Raw genomic sequence first — 22,628 nt, forward strand, 5'->3', positions numbered from 1 at the left:
TTACTCAGTGTGTCTACTTTTACCCAAGTGTGCCATCTTCTCTTCAAATATTTGAATTCAAATAGCAGCCCATGTCCATAGCTCACACTGAGAAGCTATTTGGACTTAAAGGCAAAGTTAGGGGATGCTCAGAACTGACCCAGTTTCATGAGTCCTTCTGGTATATTCCATTTTCTCTGTAGACGGTATCTAAGATCCAATGGTAAAGTGCACTATTCTCCATACTAAAGTTATTTGCATATCATATTATGAGTTTTCCCCAATTTATGTACTATTACTTAATTTACTTTTTTAATTTGATCTTTATCTTAAACTTTATTAATACTTTTAATGGAATTGGTAAATTCTGGTACCTAGTAAAATAAAATTTGTAACTACGAAAAAAAAAAAAATTATCCCATGTCATTGAAATGTATCTCACACACTAGCAGTGGAACACTCATTGGATTTTAGGGAAAGTTGCCATGATGATAAGAGACTTGGAGTCCTCAGTTCTTGTCTGGGCTGGGCATTAATTCGCTGTTGACTTTTCCCTCTGGCCTCGCATCCTCCTTGGTAACTGAGGGATTGGGTAAGATAATTCTTTCCATCTCTAACTTTTTTATTTTTATGACCCAGAGAATTGTATGAAATTACACGTTGAATTGGGTAAGGCTCCAGTCACCCTGATAAGGACATGTCCTATCCATCACTTTGTTCTAAAAACCCAAGCCTATAATATCACACTGGCTTTCCATTTTCCAGTGACAATTTTATTTCTAGCTCAGCGACTTCAGCGGGAAAAGCAACTTCCATTTGCTCAGAAAATTCCTCCAAACACACCAAACAGTCTCAGCCTCTAGGCTCGTTTGGACTTGGAGAAAACACAGTCAGCTTGGCACTGGTTCAGATCACTCCACATGCCTTTTTTCCAAACCTAGTGCAGGTTGCCTTTGATTAAAGTAGGCTCCCATTTGGTTGTGTGCCCATGCCCTCTGACATCCTTGTTAAAAGAATCTATTTTTCAGCTTTCAAGAGTAATATATATGCTATAAAACATCCAAGCATTACAGAAATATTTAATGCAGGAAATAAAAGTCCCCCATAGTCTCATACTCAAGAGACAATAACAACTATAAACAGTTTTGAGTCCATTTCTCTAGACTTCTTTTCCCATGTGAGAACACTAAACCTTTTAAAAAAGTAAAAATGAGATCCTACTATACATACTGCTTTGCTACTTGCTTTTTTTCCCTGTTTAATCATTCATCTTGCACATTTCTTACTTTTCTGCCTGGAATGAGGTCATCTGCCTTTGGCACTTACTGGCTGTGTGACTTTGGATGAATCATTGTTTCTCTTGGGGCTTCAGTTTCTTGATCTGTAAAAAGGAAAAGTCCTCTCCAACTTGCCCATCACCCTATGATTTAAGGCTCAAGTGAGATAATGGACAGGTAAGCAAATACAGGTGCTCTGCTTCTCTGTCCCATCATCCTGCTTTATTGCATTTGTAGAACTTACTATTCTCTGACATTCTGTAGTTTCCCAATTTGCTTATTTGTTTGTATTCCCCTCTGGAAGTTAAGTTGCATGACAGCAGGGGCTGCATCTAATCTATTGTTCATCATTGTATCTATCCTCAGAACTTGGGACAATTTTTTGCTTATAGTGTTGTCGTTGTCAGTTGCCATCAAATCGGTGGCTCCAACTCATAGTGACCCCACGCACAACAGAAGGAAACATTGCCTGGTCCTGTGTCATCCCCATGATCACTGGTTTGCTTGAGTCCATTTTTTGTGGCCACTGTGTATTTTGAGTGCCTTCCAACCTAGGGAGCTCATCTTTCAGCTCTGTATAGGACAACATCCTGTTGTGATCCATAGAGTTCTCACTGGCTAATTTTCAGCAGTAGATTGCCAAGCCTTTGTTCCTAACCTGTCCTAGTCTGAAAGCTCCACTGAGACCTGTTCACCATGGGTTACCCTGCTGGGAATTTAAATACCAGTGGCATAGCTTCCAGTATCATAACATCACGCAAGCCACCACAGTACAACAAATTGGCAGATGGTGGTGGTGGCTTATAATAGGAATTCAATAGATATTCATTGGCTAATGAACAAATTATCCACTCTCAGCTGGGCTTCCATTAGGAGAGAACAGGGCAGAGCAGGGCTGGGCTGAGCCAGTTACCACGACGGATAGCTGGCCTACGCGGTACCCTTGAGCTCGTTGTCATCATCCAGCTAGCCTGCTCTGCAAGCCTTTTCCCTCTGCCTGCACCACTCCCTCTCGGCACTCTTTGCCACCTGGTGAATTAGTCAGTCTTTATGGCCCATTTTAAGTGTCTGAACTCCTATGCAATTGTCTCTGACTTTGTACTGTCTCCTCATGTCCAGGTGAGTTAATCAGACTCCTTTGTACTGCTACAACACTTTGCACGTATTCCATGATCATCATAGTAGTACTGCTTATCCTACTTTCCACAACTGCTATATGCCACGTGCAGTGTTATCCTGCCATTTAATCCTTATGATAATCTGTTAGGGAGGGATGCTTATCATTGCCATTTAGAGTCGACGAACACTGAGACTTGGAAAATCAATTAAAAAAAAAAATCTCACTCCGAAGTCATACAGCTAGCAAGTGATAGAATCAGAATTCTAGAACATATCTGACTGATTCCCTAGCTAGAACTTCTTTTTTTCTACAAAATAACTTTATTTGGTTGTATATATACAGGTTTTTTTTTTTTTAATTGTGCTTTAGGTGAAAGTTTACAGCTCAAGTTAATTTCTCATTTAAAAATTTATACACATACTGTTTTGTGACATTGGTTGCAATCCCCACAATGTAACAGCAATGCTCACCTTTCTACCCCAGGTTCCCTATGCCCATTTGTCCAGTTGTTGTCCCTTCCTGCCTTCTCATCTTGCTTTTGGACAGGAGGGGCCCATTTGGTCTCATATATTTGACTGTTATTGTTGATGTGTGTTATTTTTTGTTTTATAGTCCTGTCCAATATTTGTCTGGAAAGTGAGCTTCAGGAATGGTTTCAGTCCTGAGTCAGCTGAGTATCCAGGGACCATAGTTTTAGGGGTTCCTCCAGTCTCTGTCAAACCAGTAAGTCTGGTCTTTTTTTTGTGAATTTCAATCAGGTCTACATTTTTCTCCCACTCTGTCTGGGACTATCTGTTGTGATTCTTTTCAGAGTGGTCATTGGCAGTAGCTGGGCACCATCTAGTTCTTCTGGTTGGCTGGTGGAGTCTCTGGTTCAGGTGGCCCTTTTGTCCTTTAGGCTAATATTTTCCTTGTTTTTTGGTTTTCTTCATTCTTCTTTGCTCCAGATGGAATGGGACCGATAGATGTATCTTAGATGGCTGCTTGCAAGCTTTTAAGACTGCAGACACTACTCACCAAAGTGAGGTGTAGAACATTTTCTTTATGAACTATGTTATGCCAGTTGACCTAGATGTCCCCTGAGACTACGGTATCCAGCCTCCAGCTCCAGCTACTCGGTCCCTCAAAGTGTTTGGATGTGTCTAAGAAACATCTATGCTTTTCCTTTGGTCTGGTTATGCTGACTTCTGCTGTATTGTGTGCTGTCCTTCCCTTCACTGAAGTTGACACTCATCTACTATCTAGTCAGTTATTTCTTCTCTTCCCTCTTTCCCCACCCTCATAACCATGAAAGAATCTTTTTTTTCTGTGTGTAAACTCTTTCTTGAGTTCTTATAGTAGTGGTCTCATACAATATTTGTCCTCTTGTGACTGATTTATTTCACTGAGCATAATGCCCTCCAGATTCATCCTTGTTGTGAGATGTTTCACAGATTCAACATTGTTCTTTATGGTTGCATAGTATTCCATTGTATGTATGTACCATAATCTGTTCGTCTGTTCATCTCTTGATGGTGGACATTTAGGTTGTTTCCATCTTTTTGCTATTGTGAATAGTGCTGCAATGAACATGGGTGTGCATGTGTCTATTCATGTGACAGCTCTTATTTCTCTAGGATATATTCCTAGGAGTAGGATTGCTGGATTTTATGGTATTTCTATTTCTAGATTTTAAAGGAAGCACCATGTAGTTTTCCAAAGTGGTTGTACCATTTTACATTCCCACAAGCAGTGCATATGAGTTCCAAACTCCCCACAACCTCTCCAACATTTGTTATTTTGGATTTAGTGCCAGTATTGTTGAGGTGAGATGGTATCTCAATGTAGTTTTGATTTGCATTTCTCTAACGGCTAATGATTGCTAGCATTTCTCCATTCAAGTTAGAACTTTTAAATGCTGAGTCTTCCAGGGGACAACTTAAGAATTATGCAGCAACAGCTGGAAGGACAGAGTCCGATTTCATTTAGGGATGGAAAAACTGAGGCTTAGTTACCAAGTCACACCAGGGTTTACAGGAGGGAAAATCTTGCTCTTGGCTGTCCAATTTTGAAGCGTCATGGAGGGTTACATCTTTTTCTGAGCCATGTCACCACCTTTTTCAGGAGATGAAGTACCTTAGTTCTGAAATGCTAATTATAACAGACATCCCAAGCGAGGGCTTCAAAGAACAGAAACTTATATTCAGGAGGCTAGAAGTTTGGATTCAGCATGTGATCTAGGAGGAGGTCCTTTCTTTGTCTGTTTCAGCTTCTAGTAGCCAGCAATCCTTGGAGTTGCTGGGCTTGTAGACTCTTCTGCCTCCTTCATCTTCAGACAGTATCTGTTTCTTCCTGTGTCTGTGCTGCTGTTTATGTCATTCAGATGTGATTAGGTTTAGGACACACCCTACACTGATACGTCCTATTAACATAACAAAGAAAACCCTATTTCCAAGTGGGATCACATCCACAGGTATAGGGGTTAGGATTCCCGCACATATTTTGAGGGGACACAATTCAATCCACAACATGTAGCTTTCTATGTATTCCAAGGCATATTTAATCAATTCCTTCAAGCCCCCTCTTTGAGTATGACATGATCACCGTCTTGGCTCCTAAGAAAAGTTTTTCTTTTCTACTAGATGTTTTAGACCATATCTAGAAAACCACCTTCAGTGGAGTTCGTGATTTCTGTGCAATTAAAACCATTTGGGAAAGTTTGCCTTGTTCTGTGAAGGGGCGTCTCTGCAGGCCTGCGTCATGGTGGGGATACAGTCTTATCTGCAATGGCCCAGATGTTTGAAGAGGCCCAGTGTTTGGATATGCCCTGCCAAACAGCAAGGAGAAGGCTGTACCACTCACTGCAACAGCCACAGAGCCAGGGCCGAGCTGCTATATCTAGTGCACACTCACTGTGAGTAACTTCTCGGAGCAAAAAGAGGTCATGGCGAGACACAGCAGCACTTTGGGGTTGGCTGGTTGGAAGCCTTCAGGTCCTGGGCTTTTATAGAGCCAATAAGAGGAGGATAGGAGCAGACATTTGGGGACAAAGCAATTCAATCCAACAAGCACTGAGTGAGTGTCTAATATACAGGAATCGCTGGGATGACACTGTCTATAAGAGGAAGAGGAATCAGTTGTGAGTTCTGGGAAACACCAGGACCTGTGTTCCTGTCTTCTGGTTGACCTGTCACATGCACCAAGAAATTCATAAGATGCCTACACTTTGAGAGGCTTACAATTCAGCAGGAAAATTAGAAAGGCCTCCAATTGTGTGTAAGGCCACATGGAGCCAACCGAGTACCAGGGGTGATGCCTTGGCAAGGAGGATTTAAGGAGAAGAGTCCTGTGAGTAGGGATGGTGGCAATCCAGGGGATACTTCTGGAGAAGTGACACTACAGATGGGTCTTAAGGCATGGATAGGAGTTCAGAAAAGTGGAGAAGGAATTACTGCTTATTAAGGGCTTCTCTCTGCCAGGAAAAGACCTTGAAATGTGACTCCATTTTATCTGTCAATGAAGTTGTTGTCTCCATTTTGTAAGATGATAAACTCGGGGCTCTAAGAAGTTGAGCGAATAGCCAAGATCATGCAGTAAGGACGTGGCAGATGCAGGGTTCAAAATCAGATTGGCTTGAATTAAGAGCTGGCTGGTATGCCTTTCAGGGCAGAAATGAGGGGAGCAGATTTTCCAGGTTTTTGGAGGGGTTCCGAACAGTGGGAAGCCCTGGTGGTGCAACTGGTTAAGTGCTTGGCTGCTACTCAGAAGGTTGGTGGTTCAAACTCACCTGGCCACTCTGTGGAAGAAAGACCAGTTAATCTGCTTCTGTAAAGATTACAGCCAAGAAAACCCTATGGGGGTAGTTCTGCATTGCAAAATGGGGTTGCTATGAGTCCATGGCAACTCTATAGCACCTAATAACAACAGGGAACAGTGTGAGCGAAAGTACAGAGTGAGAATAGTGGGCATGTTACAGAGACCAGTGAGAAATTCAGTTTGGGCTTGAATTCAGTTTGTGCAAAGTAAAGAAGCTGGACATGGAGGTGGGGGCTGTGTTGTGGCAAACTGAGACTTTTTTGTTATACCAAAGCCTGATGCTCTCAGAGAAAGGCAATACAGCTATAAGATGAATGCAATAGATCGGTATATATTGCTGAATGAAAAAAGCAAGTTGCAGAACACAGTGTTCAGTATAATCCCATTTCATAAAACAGAAACAGTTTATTTTTGTATCATAGTGAATAAATGGTCTCTGAAGCCAGACTGCCTGGATTCCAATTTGGCATTGCCATTTCTAAACTGTGTGACCTGAGGGAAATTATTTAACCTCTCTGTTTCCTAATCTGCAAAGTAAGATGAATAATACTATGCACTTTACAGTATTGTTCTGAGGATTAAATAGGTTAATACTTAAGACATTAGGAAAGGGCTAGACACATAGCGAACATTTTGTTTTTGTTATTATTGTTTTATTAAAATCATTTGGCAGAATACGTGATTAACCCTGGGGGAAAGGTTTCTGAGTATTTCAGTTTTAAACATCGTATCTCTATGTTGTTTAAATATTTTATAGCAAGCATGTAGAGTGTTTATAATATAAAAAAAGGGGGCAGTAGTGGTAGTTCAGTGGTAGAATTTTCGCCTTCCATGCGGGAGATCTGGGTTGGATTACCAGTGAATGGACCTCAAGCACAGCCACCGCCCATCTGTCAGTGGGGGCTTGCATGTTGCTATGTTGCTGAACAGGTTTCAGCAGAGCTTCCAGACTAGAATGGGCTAAGAAGAAAGGCCTGACATGCTACTTCTGAAAATTAGCCAGTGAAAACCCTTCGGATCACAACAGCCTGACCTGCAACCAGTCATGCGGATGACCGTTTCATTCCATCATGCATAGGGTCGCCATGAGTTAGGTGCCAACTCAACAGCAGCTAAGAACAACAACAACAATGTGAAGTAACGCCAACAACGAGCCCAGCAAACCTATCTCAAAAGTTGGTATTAGAAAACTCTATTTCCTCTGTATTTTTTTCTACTACTAGCAACAGGCTTGCTAGAGATGCATTCAGAGATGCTTATAGTGTCAACTCTCAGAGCTACTGGGGACAGGTGTCTAAGGCAGCATTGTTTGCCCTTCCCACAGGCCACACCTGGAGGGACTCTCATGATTATAAAGGAGGGCTGAGCCATCCTTCTTGCCTTTCCTTTCTGCTCCTCCCACCAAGTCTGAATTGGGTGTGGTTTTCTGGCCTAAAAATGTTCTAAGAAGCCCTTTGGATCTGTTTTGGGAGTGACAAACCCGGGGCCTGTGGTGAGACCCCAACATTGGAAGTGGTGCTGCCTGCCTCTCATAAGGAAAGAGATCTGCAACTACTCAGTCCTGCGTACTTGACGGTTAGGGTGTGAGGCTTGAAAGATCTTTGATTTGAGTACAAGGGATTGGTAATATTTTTAATTCTGTTCCCAGTTAAAGATTATGTTGCCCTTCTTTGTGACCTCCCAACTCAGTCAGGAATTTTCTCCCTTGATCCTAGACAGCTCTTTCAAATGAGTCAGTTTGGACACAAGGAAGGTGGGACAAGGCTTTTACCCTTAGAGCTCAAATCATCTGCCTTCATGTTGGGGGTGGAACTTAGTGCAGGTTCCCTCCTATGTGAAGGATGGAGATTAAAAACTCATACCTATTTATAAATGTGTGCTGACTTTATTCTTATCTAGAACCACCTGCAAGAGATTAGCCCTTGCTTACCTGGAGAGGTAAACCTATCTCTTCTCTGCCTCCATCTCCGTCTAGTACAGTCTGCTTCCACTTCCTCCCTGGTTCATTCTTGGAGTAAGAATGTCAGTGTAATAGTTAAAAGCATTTTCTGGAGTCAGACCTGTATTGGAATCCTAGCTCTGCAATCATTACTAGCGGTCTTTCCTGGGCAAATCCCATAACCTCTTTAGGGTTCAGTTTGATTTTTGTGAGGATTAACGACATGACGCGTGTGATGTTTTTAGCATAGTATCTGCATTCGGTAAGCACTCAATAAAAGCTACCATTATTATTACTGAGTTGTGACAGTCCAGGCTGAGACGGAGCACCATGAGGTGGGCAGGAGGGAAGGTTGAGGAAGAAAGGAATATCTGCTTGCAATATCTATTAATATAAAAAATGCATCTGCTCTGTGTCCCAGTAGTTCCACTCCTTGTTACCTGCCTGGAGAAATGGCATATGTTCACAAAGACGTAGACACACTGCGATTATTGCAGCACTGATTGCAGTGTAAAAATTAGGAAGAAATATAAATGCCTGTCAGTAGGTAAAGTATGGAAAACAATGGTGCACCCAGACCATAAAACGTCCTGCAGTGGTTAAAAGAAGGAGGTGGAGCTGTATGCCTCAACAGGTAAAGCTTTCCAGGATGTGTGGATACGTGAATGAAACAAACTGCAGAAATACATGGGCAATATGATTCCATGAAACAGTGGTATATGTATTTCAATAATTACATACACATATGTGTATGCGTGTGTGATTTTATATACATGTATGAATATATATAAATCCATGTTGTTGTGTGCTGTTGACTCTGACTCATATATATGTGTGTGTATGTAAAATGATCAAGAAAGGTATCTCTTAGAGCAGTAAGAGCTGGGAGGGACCTGGGATTGGAGGTGGTTGTCAAAGACGGTTTTAGGGCTAAATCTATTATATTTTCTTAAAAAGAGAATATAGGCACATATTACACAATAAAAATGATCGGAGCCCCTGGGTGGTACAAACAGTTGATGTGTTTGGCAACTAACTGAAAAGCTAGAGGTTTAAGTTCACCCAGAGGTGACTTGGTCCACTGAAAAATGCCTCAAAAGAAAGGTCTGATGATCTGTTTCCAAAAAATTAGTCATTGAAAACTTAGTGGAGCACTGTTCTACTCTGTTCACATGGGGTCGCCATGAGTTGAATTTGGTTTGATGGCAGCTGGTTAAAAATGATCAAGAACAGAAAAAAGAAACATCCAGCTAAGAATGGGAAGAATCTGACTGTCAAAGCAGCAGGAAACTCCCAGCCTTTCTCTTCTAGACTTCCTCTGTGGCCCACTGGCAGGGGGCGAGGGCTATTAGCCTAATATCCACACCAGCCCACAGGGGCTGCAGCTTTAGAAGGAATATATATATGTAGATATATAAGCATGGTAAGACAAGAGCAAGGAGATCTGTGTTTGAATCATGACTTTACCCTGAGATGAACAGTGTGGCCTCAGGCAAGTCAATTTTCCTCTCCAAGCTTCGGCTTCCTCAGCTCTTAAATGGGGATAGTAACCACTGTCCTGCATCTATTTTTTAAGGTGTTTGGGAGGCTCAAATGGAATTGTGGATGTGAAACACTCTATAAACTATAAAGTGCTTCTGTAAGAGGCTACTGCAATTGCTCCTGGCAGCCAGGGTTGCAGCAGCCGTGCTGCATTCCTCCAGAGCTGAGGAGTGTTGCAGAACTGAGAACATAGGAATAAACACACAGCTTTAGAAGGGCTGAAGATCAGAGCAGTCGCTCTAATTGATATATAAGATACTAAAATGCTTTGCAGAAAGACTGGTAGGTTGAAGGGGTGGAGAAGGAAGGACATGATCCTGAGGTTACACAGACGGTGGAATGGGGCAGCCGTCCCAGAACATCTGGGAGTCTTAAGAAAGCCTCTTGTTAGACAAGGTTAAGAGTACAATATGTACAGGGAGACTGGTAAGTGAAAGCATCCTTGGAGAAAGACACCACAGATTTCCTCCTTCTCACCGACTTGATTCACCACCTCCATCAATCCAGACACACTCTCATTGCCTTGGTGCCAGGATTCAAAGCCCATTGCTCAGATGCTCTTTCCTTTTATCCAGAGTCACAGAGGGGCCTCTGGGGCCTCGTTACCCCTCTTAAGGGCTTGCGTTCCAAGCTGGTAAATGAGAGCTTTTGTGGCACTAGGACTTCGGGTACCAGGCCACAGTTCAGGGATAGGGACAGATCCTTTAAAAACCTTTTAGAAGTGTGAGTGCGTTTATGAGGGTGGACAGTATAGGAGAGGATTGATGAAGGAAGGTGCCATGGTGGAGTTCAAGGTATATGGGCTTTAGAGATGACATGCAGGAGAGTAAGTTTGGGGTCTGTGCAGGACTATGCACTGCTTTGGGAGCTCTGCCACTCACTGTATAGCTTTGAGGAAGTCATTTATGCTCTCTGGGCCTCACTCCCCTCATCTGCATGATGAATGGGTTGATCTATGTTGGGGAGAAGGGGCCTCCAATCAGAATCACTTAGAACATCACCTGGGGGCTGTTAGAAATGCAGACTCTCAGGCCCCACCCCAGACCCACTGAGTCAAAATTTGCATTTTAATGAGATCCTCAGGTGATTGATATGCACATTTAAGTTTGAACAGCACAACTTAGAGAATCTTGTTAAAAATACAGGTTTCTGGGGCCCCATCCTGGGATATTCGGTTTCAGTAGTCTGGTACATTTTTGGAATCTGTATTTTTGACAAGCCCTTCACCACTTGGTTTGAGAAGTATTGAATTATAGGGCTGCTAAGGTCTCCATGGGTCGCTATGAGCCAGAATTGACTCGATGGCAATGGTTTTTTTTTTTTTATGGGTAAGGTCTCTATGGAAACCCTGGTGGCATAGTGGTTAAGAACTACAGCCGCTAACCAAAAGGTTAGCAGTTTGAATTCACCAGATGGTCCTTAGAAATTCTGTGGGGCAGATCTACTCTGTCCAACAGGTTTTTGGTTTGGTTTTTAAGGTCGTTATGAGTTGGAATTGACTCTACAGCAACAGGTTTGGTTTTGATTTGGTAAGGGGCCTATGGAGTTCTTGGGTGGCACACGGGGTCACCATGAGCCACAATCTACTCTCTCTATGACAACTTTTTTTTTTTGGTGGCGCAAATGGTTAAGCGCTTGACTACTAACCTAAAGGTTGGTGGTTCGAACCTACCTAGAGGTACCTCAGAAGAAACGCCTGGTGATCTGCTTACAAAAAGTCACAACCTTGAAAACCCTATGGAGCACAGTTTTACTCTGACACACAATGAGTCACCATGCCTTGGAATCGACTGGTTTTTTTTTTTTTGGAAGATACCTTCCTGTGTTAAGACTCAGTGATTCTGTTGATACTTAAGAGTCTCTGAAAGAAAGTGTGATTGTCTGGGGTAGCTGGGTAGGGAGCGGAGGAAGGGCCTGGTGGGGAAGGGAGCAGAGACCTGTTCTCTAGGTGCTGGCGTGTTGCCCAGCATATGAGGCAGGAGAGAGCGCTGCTCAGGAACTGCTGCCCATTTCACGGCTGGGATTAATGACTGTCGGCAACTCCCTGTTAAAATGGTAAACTCATTTAGCTCAGGACACTGGAAAACAGCCGAATTCAAAGGCGGCGAGTGGTAATCTAATTGCACTGAATTAGCCTCAGGAGACTCGGACAATATCAACTTCAGAAAACTACAAAGGGATCCTTTATCGGAGTTTCAAAAGCTTTGGGGCCTCAGCACCCCTCAGAAGGGCTTGCATTACAAAGCATAGGCGCTGTGTGAATAAGCCCCTCTCCCTGGCTCTCTGGGTGTTGTTCTGTTCTAAAGCGCTTTCTGAATGAAGTTGCTGGCTGGCCCTATGGTGTTTTCAGTTGTGTGTTAGGCTTAACTGGGAGTTGGCTCAGGGGAGATAGCTGGAGTTCAAGCTGAGTGGCCTTCGGCAGGGCAGGCCAACGGTCCTGTGAACCCCATCCGTGCCTGTGGCCTTGTCTGTGGTCCAGTGCATTTTCTGGTAGGTCCTTCTCTCTCTGACATTCTTAGTCTGAGGTCCTTGTTTCTTAAAACCAGACTCTAGTTTTTTTTTTTTTTTTAACGTAACTCAGGTGATTTCCTTTGAATACTTCTTTGTTGCATTGTGTATGTGTGTGTGTGCCCACCGCCCAGTTTATTGGTTATCCGATCCATTTTAAGGAGAGAAAGGGTACCAGTGAGTGTGTGTTTGTGGTGTGACTGAGAGAACTTAAAAGATGGAAGGTAATTTGGGAATCAGGAAAGAAGGAAACATAAGTAATGGGAAGACTTGTCTCTGACCTGCAACTCCTCTGCTTTTCTGCAACAGATTACAAACCTCAATCCATAGAAGAAGCTTGAATTTCTCCTACGTTCCTCCTGAGAGGTGGATTTCCAGTCTCTGCTTGCATACGTCCACTGGCAGGGAGCCTTAGCACCTCTGAGGCAGCCCACTGAATCATTTGACAGAGCTGCCAAAAGTTCTGTATCATACTCAAGCAGAATTTGTGTTTTTCTTTAAAAAATTATCAGTATACTCCGATTCTTTTCTTGGAGCAATATAGAATAAATCAAATCAAATGTTTGCCAATATGGAGTCCCTGGATACATAGGGGGTTCCTGAAATAGTAATGACAACTCAGAATCCATTTTAAACATTTCAAAGACTCTAACAAATTGGGTATTTACCTCTGACTAGGTTCTGTGGGCTAACTAAAAAGCATCATGTGTCTTTGCTTTTGTTTTTTCTTCGGTCAACTCAGTGTGGTGACACTGGTTATCCTGTGGTGCTCAGTATTTCTGGCAGTTATGCCTGCCTTTGATTAATAATGGTGGAGCAAATAAATTAATGATTAATGGGGTTTGGTAAACATTTTGTTTTTAAACCACAGGCGTATGCGGGAGAAAAAACCAAACAGAGTCATTGACAAAAGGTATAAAAATATTTGGTCTGTCTCGTATGCCACTCTTCAGATTTGTAAGGGCAGTGGTCAGGAACTATGTTTTCTCACCTTACTAAGCATATCCTGGGGGACCTTATATATTTATGGGATATTTCAATAGATTGTGCCCAGGTTGAGATTAACTCTCCAGTGAGTGGAGTTGCTTAACAGAGTCCTCAGTTCTTTTAAGACCTTTGAATCTGAATATATTCAGTGTTGCTGTTTCTTGTAATAATTAAAATATGCTGTGATAGCTGTAACCCAAACTGCGCTGTCAGGGAAGAGATTGGGAGAAGATGATCCTGACCTGGCACAGCTAAAAAAAGATTTGAGAGAGTGATTTGTTGAATCATTTCAATTACAGCTGGAGAAACTGAGGGCCAGAAAGATCCCGGAACCCATTCAAGGTAAGGCTGCTAGCTAAGTTCTGGATCCCAAGTCTCCTGCCCTTTGGGCCAGGGCGGCTTTGCCTGAAGCATGCTTCAAAACCAGCAGCATAGTGTCAAGATGGCCAAGCAGAGAGACAATGCCATCCATCTCGAAAATCATTCTGGCTTCTGCCAGCTGATGAAGGAAATAAAGTAAATGATGCCCACATAAATGTGATGCTGTCACAGGACGCACATACAGGCTGCCTGGAGAGGAGCTCTGCAGGACCTCAGAAGAAGGAGAAAGGTTTTTTTGTACCTTTAAAAGAAACAGCGTCTCCTCTTTTTGCAAGGGCAGGGGCTGTGGCATCTGCCACCTCTGGCTTCCCTGCAGAGTGCCTAGTTTTGGTCTGGACACATAAAAAAAAAAAAAAAAAATTTTAATAAATAAGTGCCTGGCGAAGAAATGAAGGCAGGATCACCACTGAAGCAAATTTGTCCTAAGTCTTGGTGGCTGCGGCTCTTGTCTTGGATGAAGAGCTTATCAGAGGCCGGAAGGAACTTAGAGTTGTCTAATTTAGTCATTTGAGTTCACTGGTGAGAAAACTGAGTCCCAATGAGGGGAAGAGATTTGTCAAGGACATGCTGCAGGTTGGGAGCAGGGCTGGGGCTCTCAAATCATAGTCCAGCTGCTCTTTCCACTGCACCACATGGTTGTAACATCTTTCTTAAAGTGATTTCAAAAATTCCCTGAATATCCCTTTGTATATCATTGCCAGTTTTGCAAATATGCAGAAGTAATGTGCCGATTCATAACCTTATTTACTAGCCCAGGGTCCCAGTCCAAGCTATGCCTTGGGGACAAAACCATGACGTTTCCTTTTCTTTCACTCATAGTTCCTAAACCCAGAAAGTGGGTGGACTGATTGACGTTTTTCATTGGGCCTAATGCAGACTTGCCTGAGGGGGCTTCTTAGGAAAAAATCGTTGGCCCATTTTGAAGCTTCTAGTCACTTTCTGCAGTCCCCAGAATGAAGTGGGTAAGACTGAAGGCAGAATACAGCTATGCCACCAGGAGGAGAAGATCAAGGGGGTCATCTGCCCCTCTTGGCAAGCTTGGAGATGGGGAAGCTAGAGGGCCCACCTCAAGGGAAAGCTCACTTTCAACTGGGTAGGTTTTCGGGGCCGAAATTTGAGGCCGAAATGTGAAACAATTTATTTGCCATATTCCATTTCACCCTAGCGTAGATAGCAACATCTTCCTTTCAAGGTTTTGGTGACCTTTCTTAACAAGTAAGTGCTATATTCGTTTCAAAACCCCCTGTAAGGTAACATCTCCTGGGAGGGAGACCGAAAGTGATGCGAAAAGAAAAGCCAAGCATCTTTTGGGCAACCTACCCATGGATTGCACCTGGTTTGTCTCTCCTGTTTTTGTTCCCCTCTCAAGCACTTGCTAGGTCCCTGTTTGCTTCACTGGAGGGTTTCGTGTGTTTCATGAGGGGTATTTACTCAAGGAAGCTAGACCTTCCTCCTAATTATAATTAGTTCTTCAGAGAAGTTGATTAAAACCTTGGTTATTCTATACCACTGATTCTCAATCATATGCAATTTTGCCTCCCAGCAATATTTGGCAATGTCTGGAGATTTTTTTTGATAATTCACAACTTGGGGGGTGGGTAGAGGCCAGGGATGCTGCTAAACATCCTACAATGCAGAGGGCAGTCCCTTACAAAAATGAATTATCCAGCACAAAATGTCAATAGTGCCAAGGTTGAGAAACATTGTTATACGCCATGCGTCCTTTTGAGTTACTTAGCAAGGGAATTTCGGGATTACACTGGGCATTTCCCTGTCATAAACCTCTGTAAGGACTGGAAATCAAAGCCACCTTCCCTTTGGCTTGAAAGGAGGTTTGAAAGGAATGTGCTTCTATCGTACAAAATGTATCTTTGCCTAGTATTTCTGACCAGTCTGGATATAAAGCCCCATCCACAATTGAGAATAAAAAGCACAACTTAGGTTATTGAATTCTAGAATGTTACTCATAGATTTTAGAACCACAGTCTTCTAAAATTTCAGAGCAGGAACCTCAGCCAGATCACCTCATTTTACTTATGGGGACACAGTTGAACAGCACTGCAATGCTGTTGGCCTCCTAGGACCCCATTTGTCTCTCTTCCCCTTAGCTCTTTCTCAGGTCTCAATTCATTCTCTGTGTCAGTACCTTATGAGATTTCTGCCACACTCACTTGGGTGGTTGTTTTGTTTGTTTTGCTGTCATTATTGCCATTTTGCTGGATACGTGATGATGCAGCAGCCCTTCTGTTATTGAGAGCCTTTCCTTTCCTAGCCCCCAGATTTCCTGAGCAAGGTGAGCAGCTGGCATCATTTAATCTAAGCAGTACCTGGGTGCCTGAGATGATTGGATTGGCTCATTCCAACACGGTGCCTGTCCCCTGAGGGGGACAAGGGGGTTATTCACATGGAACCAGCTATGGATATGCCAGTCTCCATTTACCCAGCATATATTCTGATGAGACCCCAGATTTTTATGCTTTTGTATTTTCACCTAAAATTAAAAAAAATGAGAAGTGTGAGAAAAGAAAATACCAACTGAAAAAAAACAATCTATTCTACTTCCTTGTGAACTTTCTATTTCACCTGTTTGAAAAATTGCTGCAGATATTTCCCTGATTTGATTCCTATTTTTATTATTTCATGTTTCAGAAATAAGCATTTCTGAAATATTTACTCCCCAAATGAAGTAGCATTCCTATATTTTGACAGTGCAGTCGTACCACCTCCTTTCCAGCTCTCTATGGTCAAGACTCTTGTTTCCTTATAAACACATAGAATTATATCCCACATCCATTGTAGCTCATGTATGTCTTGACACGCATAGAGGAAAGAGATGTCGAGTGATGCTTCCTGATAGGCCACCATCACTTTACTTGAAAAATTAACACAGCAGATTCAGAACCTTATCAAAATGATTACAATGCAGATCTTTTAAACTGTGCCTTCCTTTTCTGAAAGACAGTGTCTGGGAGAGGAAAATCAAGCATTGCAAACTGTTCATGAAGAAAAAAGTTGGAGGGGGGAGTGATGTGCTTGGTCCTATTAATTTGCTCTTTAATCTCTCCAGTTCAGTTCTGTCCCTGGTAAACCAAACAGAAAATCGATTTGCATACAAATGTTAAGAAGTACCCCACCTCCACAGCATTTTTCTATTCTACTGCATAGGTCAGGGAAGAAAGGATCAGATATTATTAAGAGTACACTTCCTGCCCTTTTCCTCATAATGCAGTTACATTTCACTACATTTCACCAGACCCTGGATTGTTGCACTTCTTCATTCTCACTCCTGGCTATTTGCATTCTGAGCTGATAGGACTGTGGCCTATCAAAGAATATTTGAACTGGAGATTAGAAGCTTTAGCATTGGGTATGAGGGGGGGTGTCTTTTCTTCATCTCAAAAGAAAGGTATGAGGAGAGGCTCACATGTAGAACCTTACAATTGGGGGTGGGATATCATTCATTTAATCAACCAATGGATTAGTCAAAGCAACAATTCACACTCAAAATTGTCTACAGTGTAATAATACAATAACTATTTGCTGGTTTGTGATGAGGGGGGATAAAATAAGATCACTTACTTAAAAACAAATAAGCAAACCTGAAGTTGATTTTTTAAATGACTGTTAATCCAATGCCATGGTAAAACATGAGAGGCAGGCATCTAAAATGAGGAAGACTAATGATCCCTGCAGGTCATGGAAGAGGAACAATTTTTTTTCAATTCATGTGAATGGGATTTATGGTAACTATTTTTTTTTTATCTCTGAAGATAGCATGATTCACTCACTTACAAAAGGGCTGTCTATTTCAATGTTTCTTGAAGTGGTGATTTTTTACTTTTCATTTGTACTAACATAAGAATGCCAAGCCTGTAGGCAGAAAATGTTAACCTGTGAGACAATGGACGGGGGAACTCAGCTACCCAGCCAGAGATAAGCATAAATTAAGAAACAAAGCAAACAAGAATTGCCCATCATCCAGGATCTGCAGCTGTTGAGTTAACAAAGTAGAGTTTGGAAAGGTGGGTAGGGGAGAGGAAGGAATCAAAGTTTTAAAAGGGAAATGGTTCCCAGCATCTGCTCCTAAATAAATTTACTCTGCACCCAAATTCAGGGCTTTACAAACTGGTATCATAACACTATCCTTTTCTGAGCACTAAGCATCAGAGCTCTCCCTCTCCCCAGCCTCACAGAAAAAGAAAGCAACAACAATTTAAAAAAGGAAAAAGGAAAAAAAAGAGAAAATGAAATGTTCTCTGTCCAGTGAGTTTGAGTGCAACCTTCTCCGTCACCGCTAGTTGTCACTTGGCTCCCAGACGGGAGAGCTGTGGTTTTCGGCACTGCGGTTAGAGAGAATGCAGTCCTAATTAAACTGAGTAACTCCTAAAGCTTCCCCTTAAAGTCCTCAGCCGAGTGTGAACCAATATACAGTGGGGCTGGGGGCCAATGGTGGGGGGTGCAGCAGGCAAAAGAACAAACAAACAGCAAGAAACAAACAGCTGCCAGAGCAGCGACTGTCTCAGACCTCCACGCACAAGCCAGACACCCTGCGGGGGGGGGGGGGGCGGGGGAGATGGAGGGAACGGGGGATGGAAGGACCCGATTGCAGCGGTATACAGCACCTCTGCCCCCCAAATGAGGGGACCACGGACAGAGTCAGCCTCCGTGCTCCTTCCCCCCTCCCCCCGCCCCAATTTCTATCAGAGCAATGTGGTCAGTGGAAAATTGCATACCTGAAGAATACAATGGTCTCCCAAAGGTACAGTCGAAGAGTATTGAAGCTGTACATTTTTCAGGTCCTTGTGCTTTGTAGTCCGCGAGTTATGGGGGCAAAAAATGCTTCAGATTGGCACTTAAAAAATCAGTGAGCGCAATTGAGAAAATAATCCAGATGTTAAGTGGAGGTGAGGAATGGGCGCCTGAGGAAGAGCCCCAGGAGAATTTGGAGCGAGGGGGCTTCTTGGTACCACGGACAGCGGCGGCCGCGAAGCGTTTCAGCACCACGGAGAGCGTCCGGCCCTGCTTTTCAGGAGCGCAAAGAGTATTGCTGTTTGTTAAACTCCAGCGTGTCTGTTGGCTCCCTGCGGCGCTGGGGAGGCACGTTTGGGGGTGGGTATATTTCTTTTTTACCCTTGTTTTTCTGTTTAAACGGCCAGCTCCATGCAAGAAAAAAAAATCTTCTGTGGAGATCAGAGCGCTGGCCTCAGACCATTAGATTGGGCAAGCATCTTGGGTAGAGAGAGCAGGGCTTTATGCCCCTGGACTGGCCTGAGGGGGGTAGGGGCGAAAGGAAAGCGGTTGACGGCGCTGCCTTCAGTTAAATCTCGGGGAATGTGCCAGGCTGGCGCATCGTGACCGAGTCCCGGAATCTCGTTCCCTTTCCTCCGTGCCGGTCTGCTGTCGCCTTTCGATCCCTGTTCTCTGGTCCCCGCCGAATAAGTTATGATCGCTGCAGGAAAGGTGTCCCATCGCTCGGGGCTGCGGGCGTGAAAGCTCAGAGCAAGTTTCAGGGGCTGCCTGGGTCCATGGCGACCCCGCGGGTCTCAGGAGCCCAAGGCTTCAAATGCATGTCGATTTTCTGAGCTCGCCCATCGTCTTTAGCCAGGACTCCTTCAGATCTTCAGACTTTCTTACTGCATTAATTTAACACACTGGCGGCGTGAGGGCTGGGGAGGGGGGAATGGCCGATGGGAGGGGGTGGAGAGAAAAAAAGGGGGAAAAACTCCTTAGTATCTTCAAACCCTCCCACTCGCAGTGCTCATTGGCCCGCGGCTGCGAAAACCAGATCTTCTCCCGGTATTGGGCCAATCTCTTGTTAGACTCTGTGTTGAGTTTAACGCTTAGAGTGCCGAATGAGACCCACAGCCCCATCCTTTCAGTGTGGGCGGTGAGGTGGGGAGGTTATGGAGTTAATCTCTCCAGCTCTTTCAAAATATTGCCTTGATTTTTAAAGAATGTAGTTGTGTGTGAGTAACACATCTTGGGCCCCAGTTCAGAGTGCTTTTTTGGCTCAGTTTTTTGTCTTAAAAGGGAAGAGTTGAATCAAATCTCTGAGTTTGTTTTGAGTTCTGAATATTTATATTCAGTTATAATATTTGACCTTGGAAAGAAGGAGAGGTTTTCAAAAAGAAGTCAGTCAATGATAGAGGAAGACCCTCTCCAGGGCCACTGCAGCAGGAAGGTCTGGGAGAAATTCCTTGTCCGGGCTCCGGGGTCAAGAGGGAACAGCCCTGGGCTCACTGCTGGAACTCTTTAAGGAGATCAAGAAGACAGCTCTTCTTTCATCTGGTCGGGAGACAGTATTATTTACATTTTATAAGTTGGAGAAACTGAGCCTCGGAGAGCTGGTGGCTTGCTCCAAATTAATGGCAGAGTCAAGCTATATATGCAGATGTCCCGTACTTACCCTTCTCACTCCCCATTTTTCCTTCCTCTTGCTTCCCTGTTTTTCCACTCAGAAGCCAGCTATAAAGTCCACTCTAGAGCCCATCTGGGGAAGTGGAGTTAATCAGATTTCCTCCCAGCTACGGGACCTTCATAGATTAATAGTCTCTGCAGGATTTTCTGGTTGATTTGAACTTGCTGGAATCCTGGGACCTCTTCCTCTCAGGTTACTGAGAGGAAACAATTCCTTCTCCTTATCTGATTGCTTTAGGAACCCCTTCTTTTGAGTGTATGGAGCCTGGTTTCCCCTAGAATTAACAGCGCTGCTCTCTCCAGGCGCAGGCCCTCTCCCAACCAAGGAACTGTGGAAAGCTTTGACTGCCAGCCTCCTACCAGCAGGGATTTCCCACACTGCAACAAAATACCCTACACTACTCCTCGTTTCTTGGCTCCCAGATGTCAGACCAGTAGTGGGCTGCTTAGAACTCCCATAAGTGGTGACTGAAAAGAAAGTTTATAATATATATGTACATACTGTATATAGGATAGTTAATCTTTATTAAAATGCTTTATATGTGCTAGACACTACTGCACTACTCTGCACTTCACGTAATCTCATCTAATCCTCACAGTCACACCTAGAGGTAAACACTGTTTTAAGCTTTGTGCGTGTGTTTGTGTACATGTATGTGTGTACATTTGTGAGTATGCTTGGGCAAGACCAGCATGTACATTTTTGTGTATATACATTGATTTGTATTGTCTCTAATTCTGAGGTGGATTTGAGGTGGGTGTGTGTGTTTATAAATGTGTGTCTGTCTACATAGGTATGTATGTATGTATCTGTGCATGTCATGTGGTATCCCTAGAGGTCCTCAAAGAAGCTGTGAGCTGGAAACTTTGTCCTTGCTTCTCACCTGGCTGGGAAGCACCGTACAGGAAGGCATGGATGCAGTGTGTATAGAAGTTTCTTTGCCTTTTCCTTCAAGGGATGTTGTATGTGTGTGTGGTGGGGGGTGGTGGTAGCGGTGGGAGTGTTGCTGTCTGTGAGTGTGAATGGCTCAAAGACTGTGGACTCTGCACGAGATGAGAGTAATTATTACTTGAGGTACCTGTTTTCTTGTGGGCATCTGTCTACCATGAGGCTGATACTTTCATTTAATCAGCACACAGATTGAACACGTACTAAGGACTGAGGATGCGACTTTGAGCTCCTGAAACATGCAATCGCCTCAGAGGTTCAGTGGGAAAAGTCCCTAATGGCTGTTAATCTACAGTTTTTACCCAAAACCTCAAATATTCATTATTCCTATAAACAGTATACCCATGTCTTCCTGTTATTGCGTGGGTCAGTATTGGAAATAAACAACCACAGACTTGGAGGTCAGGGATTTCTGTTCTTATTTTAGCTCTGCCTCACAATGGCTGGTTGATGTTGGGCTAAGTCAAATGAGGCAGTAATGCTCACTCTTCTCACCACAGGAAGCTGCATAGAAGAAATGTCATTTGAGTCTAGTCTTATTGTAACTTACCATGTTATGAAACAAAAATTTTCATGGAATAGAAAGGCTTGGCTTCAGCTAATGGTCCATTTCTACTGGTAAGTATTCTGTGTAGCCTAATTCCACTGTAATTCCAATACTTGATTGGTCCCTTATAAGTCACAGTAGCCAGATTTGAAACCTACTATGTTGGGGAGCAAAATGAAAGAAGGAAGCTTCTGAATAAATTTTGACACACAGTGAGATTGATTTTATCACTACAAGAGATTCACTTTTTAAATTCATTCAACAAACATTTATTGAGCATTTACTATGTGTCAAGTGTTGTAGGCTCTGGGGATACAGCAGAGAACTCAACAGGCAACGATACCTATTCTAATAGAGTGAATCTTCTAGTTAAGGGAAACAGATGCTAAACAAGTAAATGTGTAATGTGTCAGACAATTGTAAGGATTAAAAAGGAAAAAGGGTAAGGGGTGGTGAGTGACATGGGTGCTATTTTATATAGGGTGTTCTGGTCAAGGAATGCCTTCTGAAATAGTGACATATGAGCAGTTACTGAAGGAAATGAGGGAGTGAACCATATGAACTTTGGGGAGTGGAGGGAGAACGTTTCAGGCACTGGGAACAGCAAATGCAAAATTCCTGAGAGGGGAGTATACTTGGAGTGTACAAGAAACAGCAAGGAGGCCACTGAGGCTGGAACTGAATGAGTGGGGACAGGGGGAGAGTGATAGGAGAGGAGGCTAGAGAGGAATTTGGGTGCTAGATCACATCTTACCTTCAAGGCATAGTAAGGACTTTGGGTTTTATTTTGAGTGAGATAGGAAGTCATTGGAGATCTGATTTAATGTCTTAAGAATAGTCTGGCAAGTGTGTTTAGAATAAAATTTGTGTGTGTGTGTGTATTGTGGAGCATAATGAAAGAAGGAAGGCTAATTTTGGGCTTCTGAAAAAAAATCCACATGAGAAATTCTTAGAGGCTGGTCTTGTTCAAGACTTTAATTTTCAGAAGAGGAAAGTTATATTCAAGGAGGTTAAGTGACCTAACCCTTAGATTGGTAGCAGAGGAGGTTCAAGAACCCAGACACTCTATCTCTAAAGGCTCTTTCTGCTATTTTTTTTTTTTTTTACTCCCAATAAGGTGAAGAGCATGCCAAAAGAAGGTCAAGGAAATCTACCAGGCAAGGGACTTTACCTGCCTTATTACTGAT

The 22,628-nt window shown here is 43.2% G+C and overlaps 1 protein-coding gene across 2 annotated transcripts in view; it reads right to left on the minus strand.

Moving 5' to 3' along the window:
* Positions 1-18,317, minus strand: part of GLRA1 (glycine receptor alpha 1) — a 97,547-nt gene extending 79,230 nt beyond the window's left edge. For both annotated transcript variants that reach the window (XM_064278562.1, XM_064278558.1), the window contains exon 1: positions 18,262-18,317. In XM_064278562.1, the coding sequence (XP_064134632.1) occupies positions 18,262-18,317 (56 nt within the window). The remainder of the gene's footprint in view (positions 1-18,261) is intronic.
* Between the last annotated feature and the right edge of the window lie 4,311 nt (positions 18,318-22,628).

Source organism: Loxodonta africana, chromosome 2 (genome assembly GCF_030014295.1).
Source record: "Loxodonta africana isolate mLoxAfr1 chromosome 2, mLoxAfr1.hap2, whole genome shotgun sequence".
Classification (NCBI taxonomy): Eukaryota; Metazoa; Chordata; class Mammalia; order Proboscidea; family Elephantidae; genus Loxodonta; species Loxodonta africana.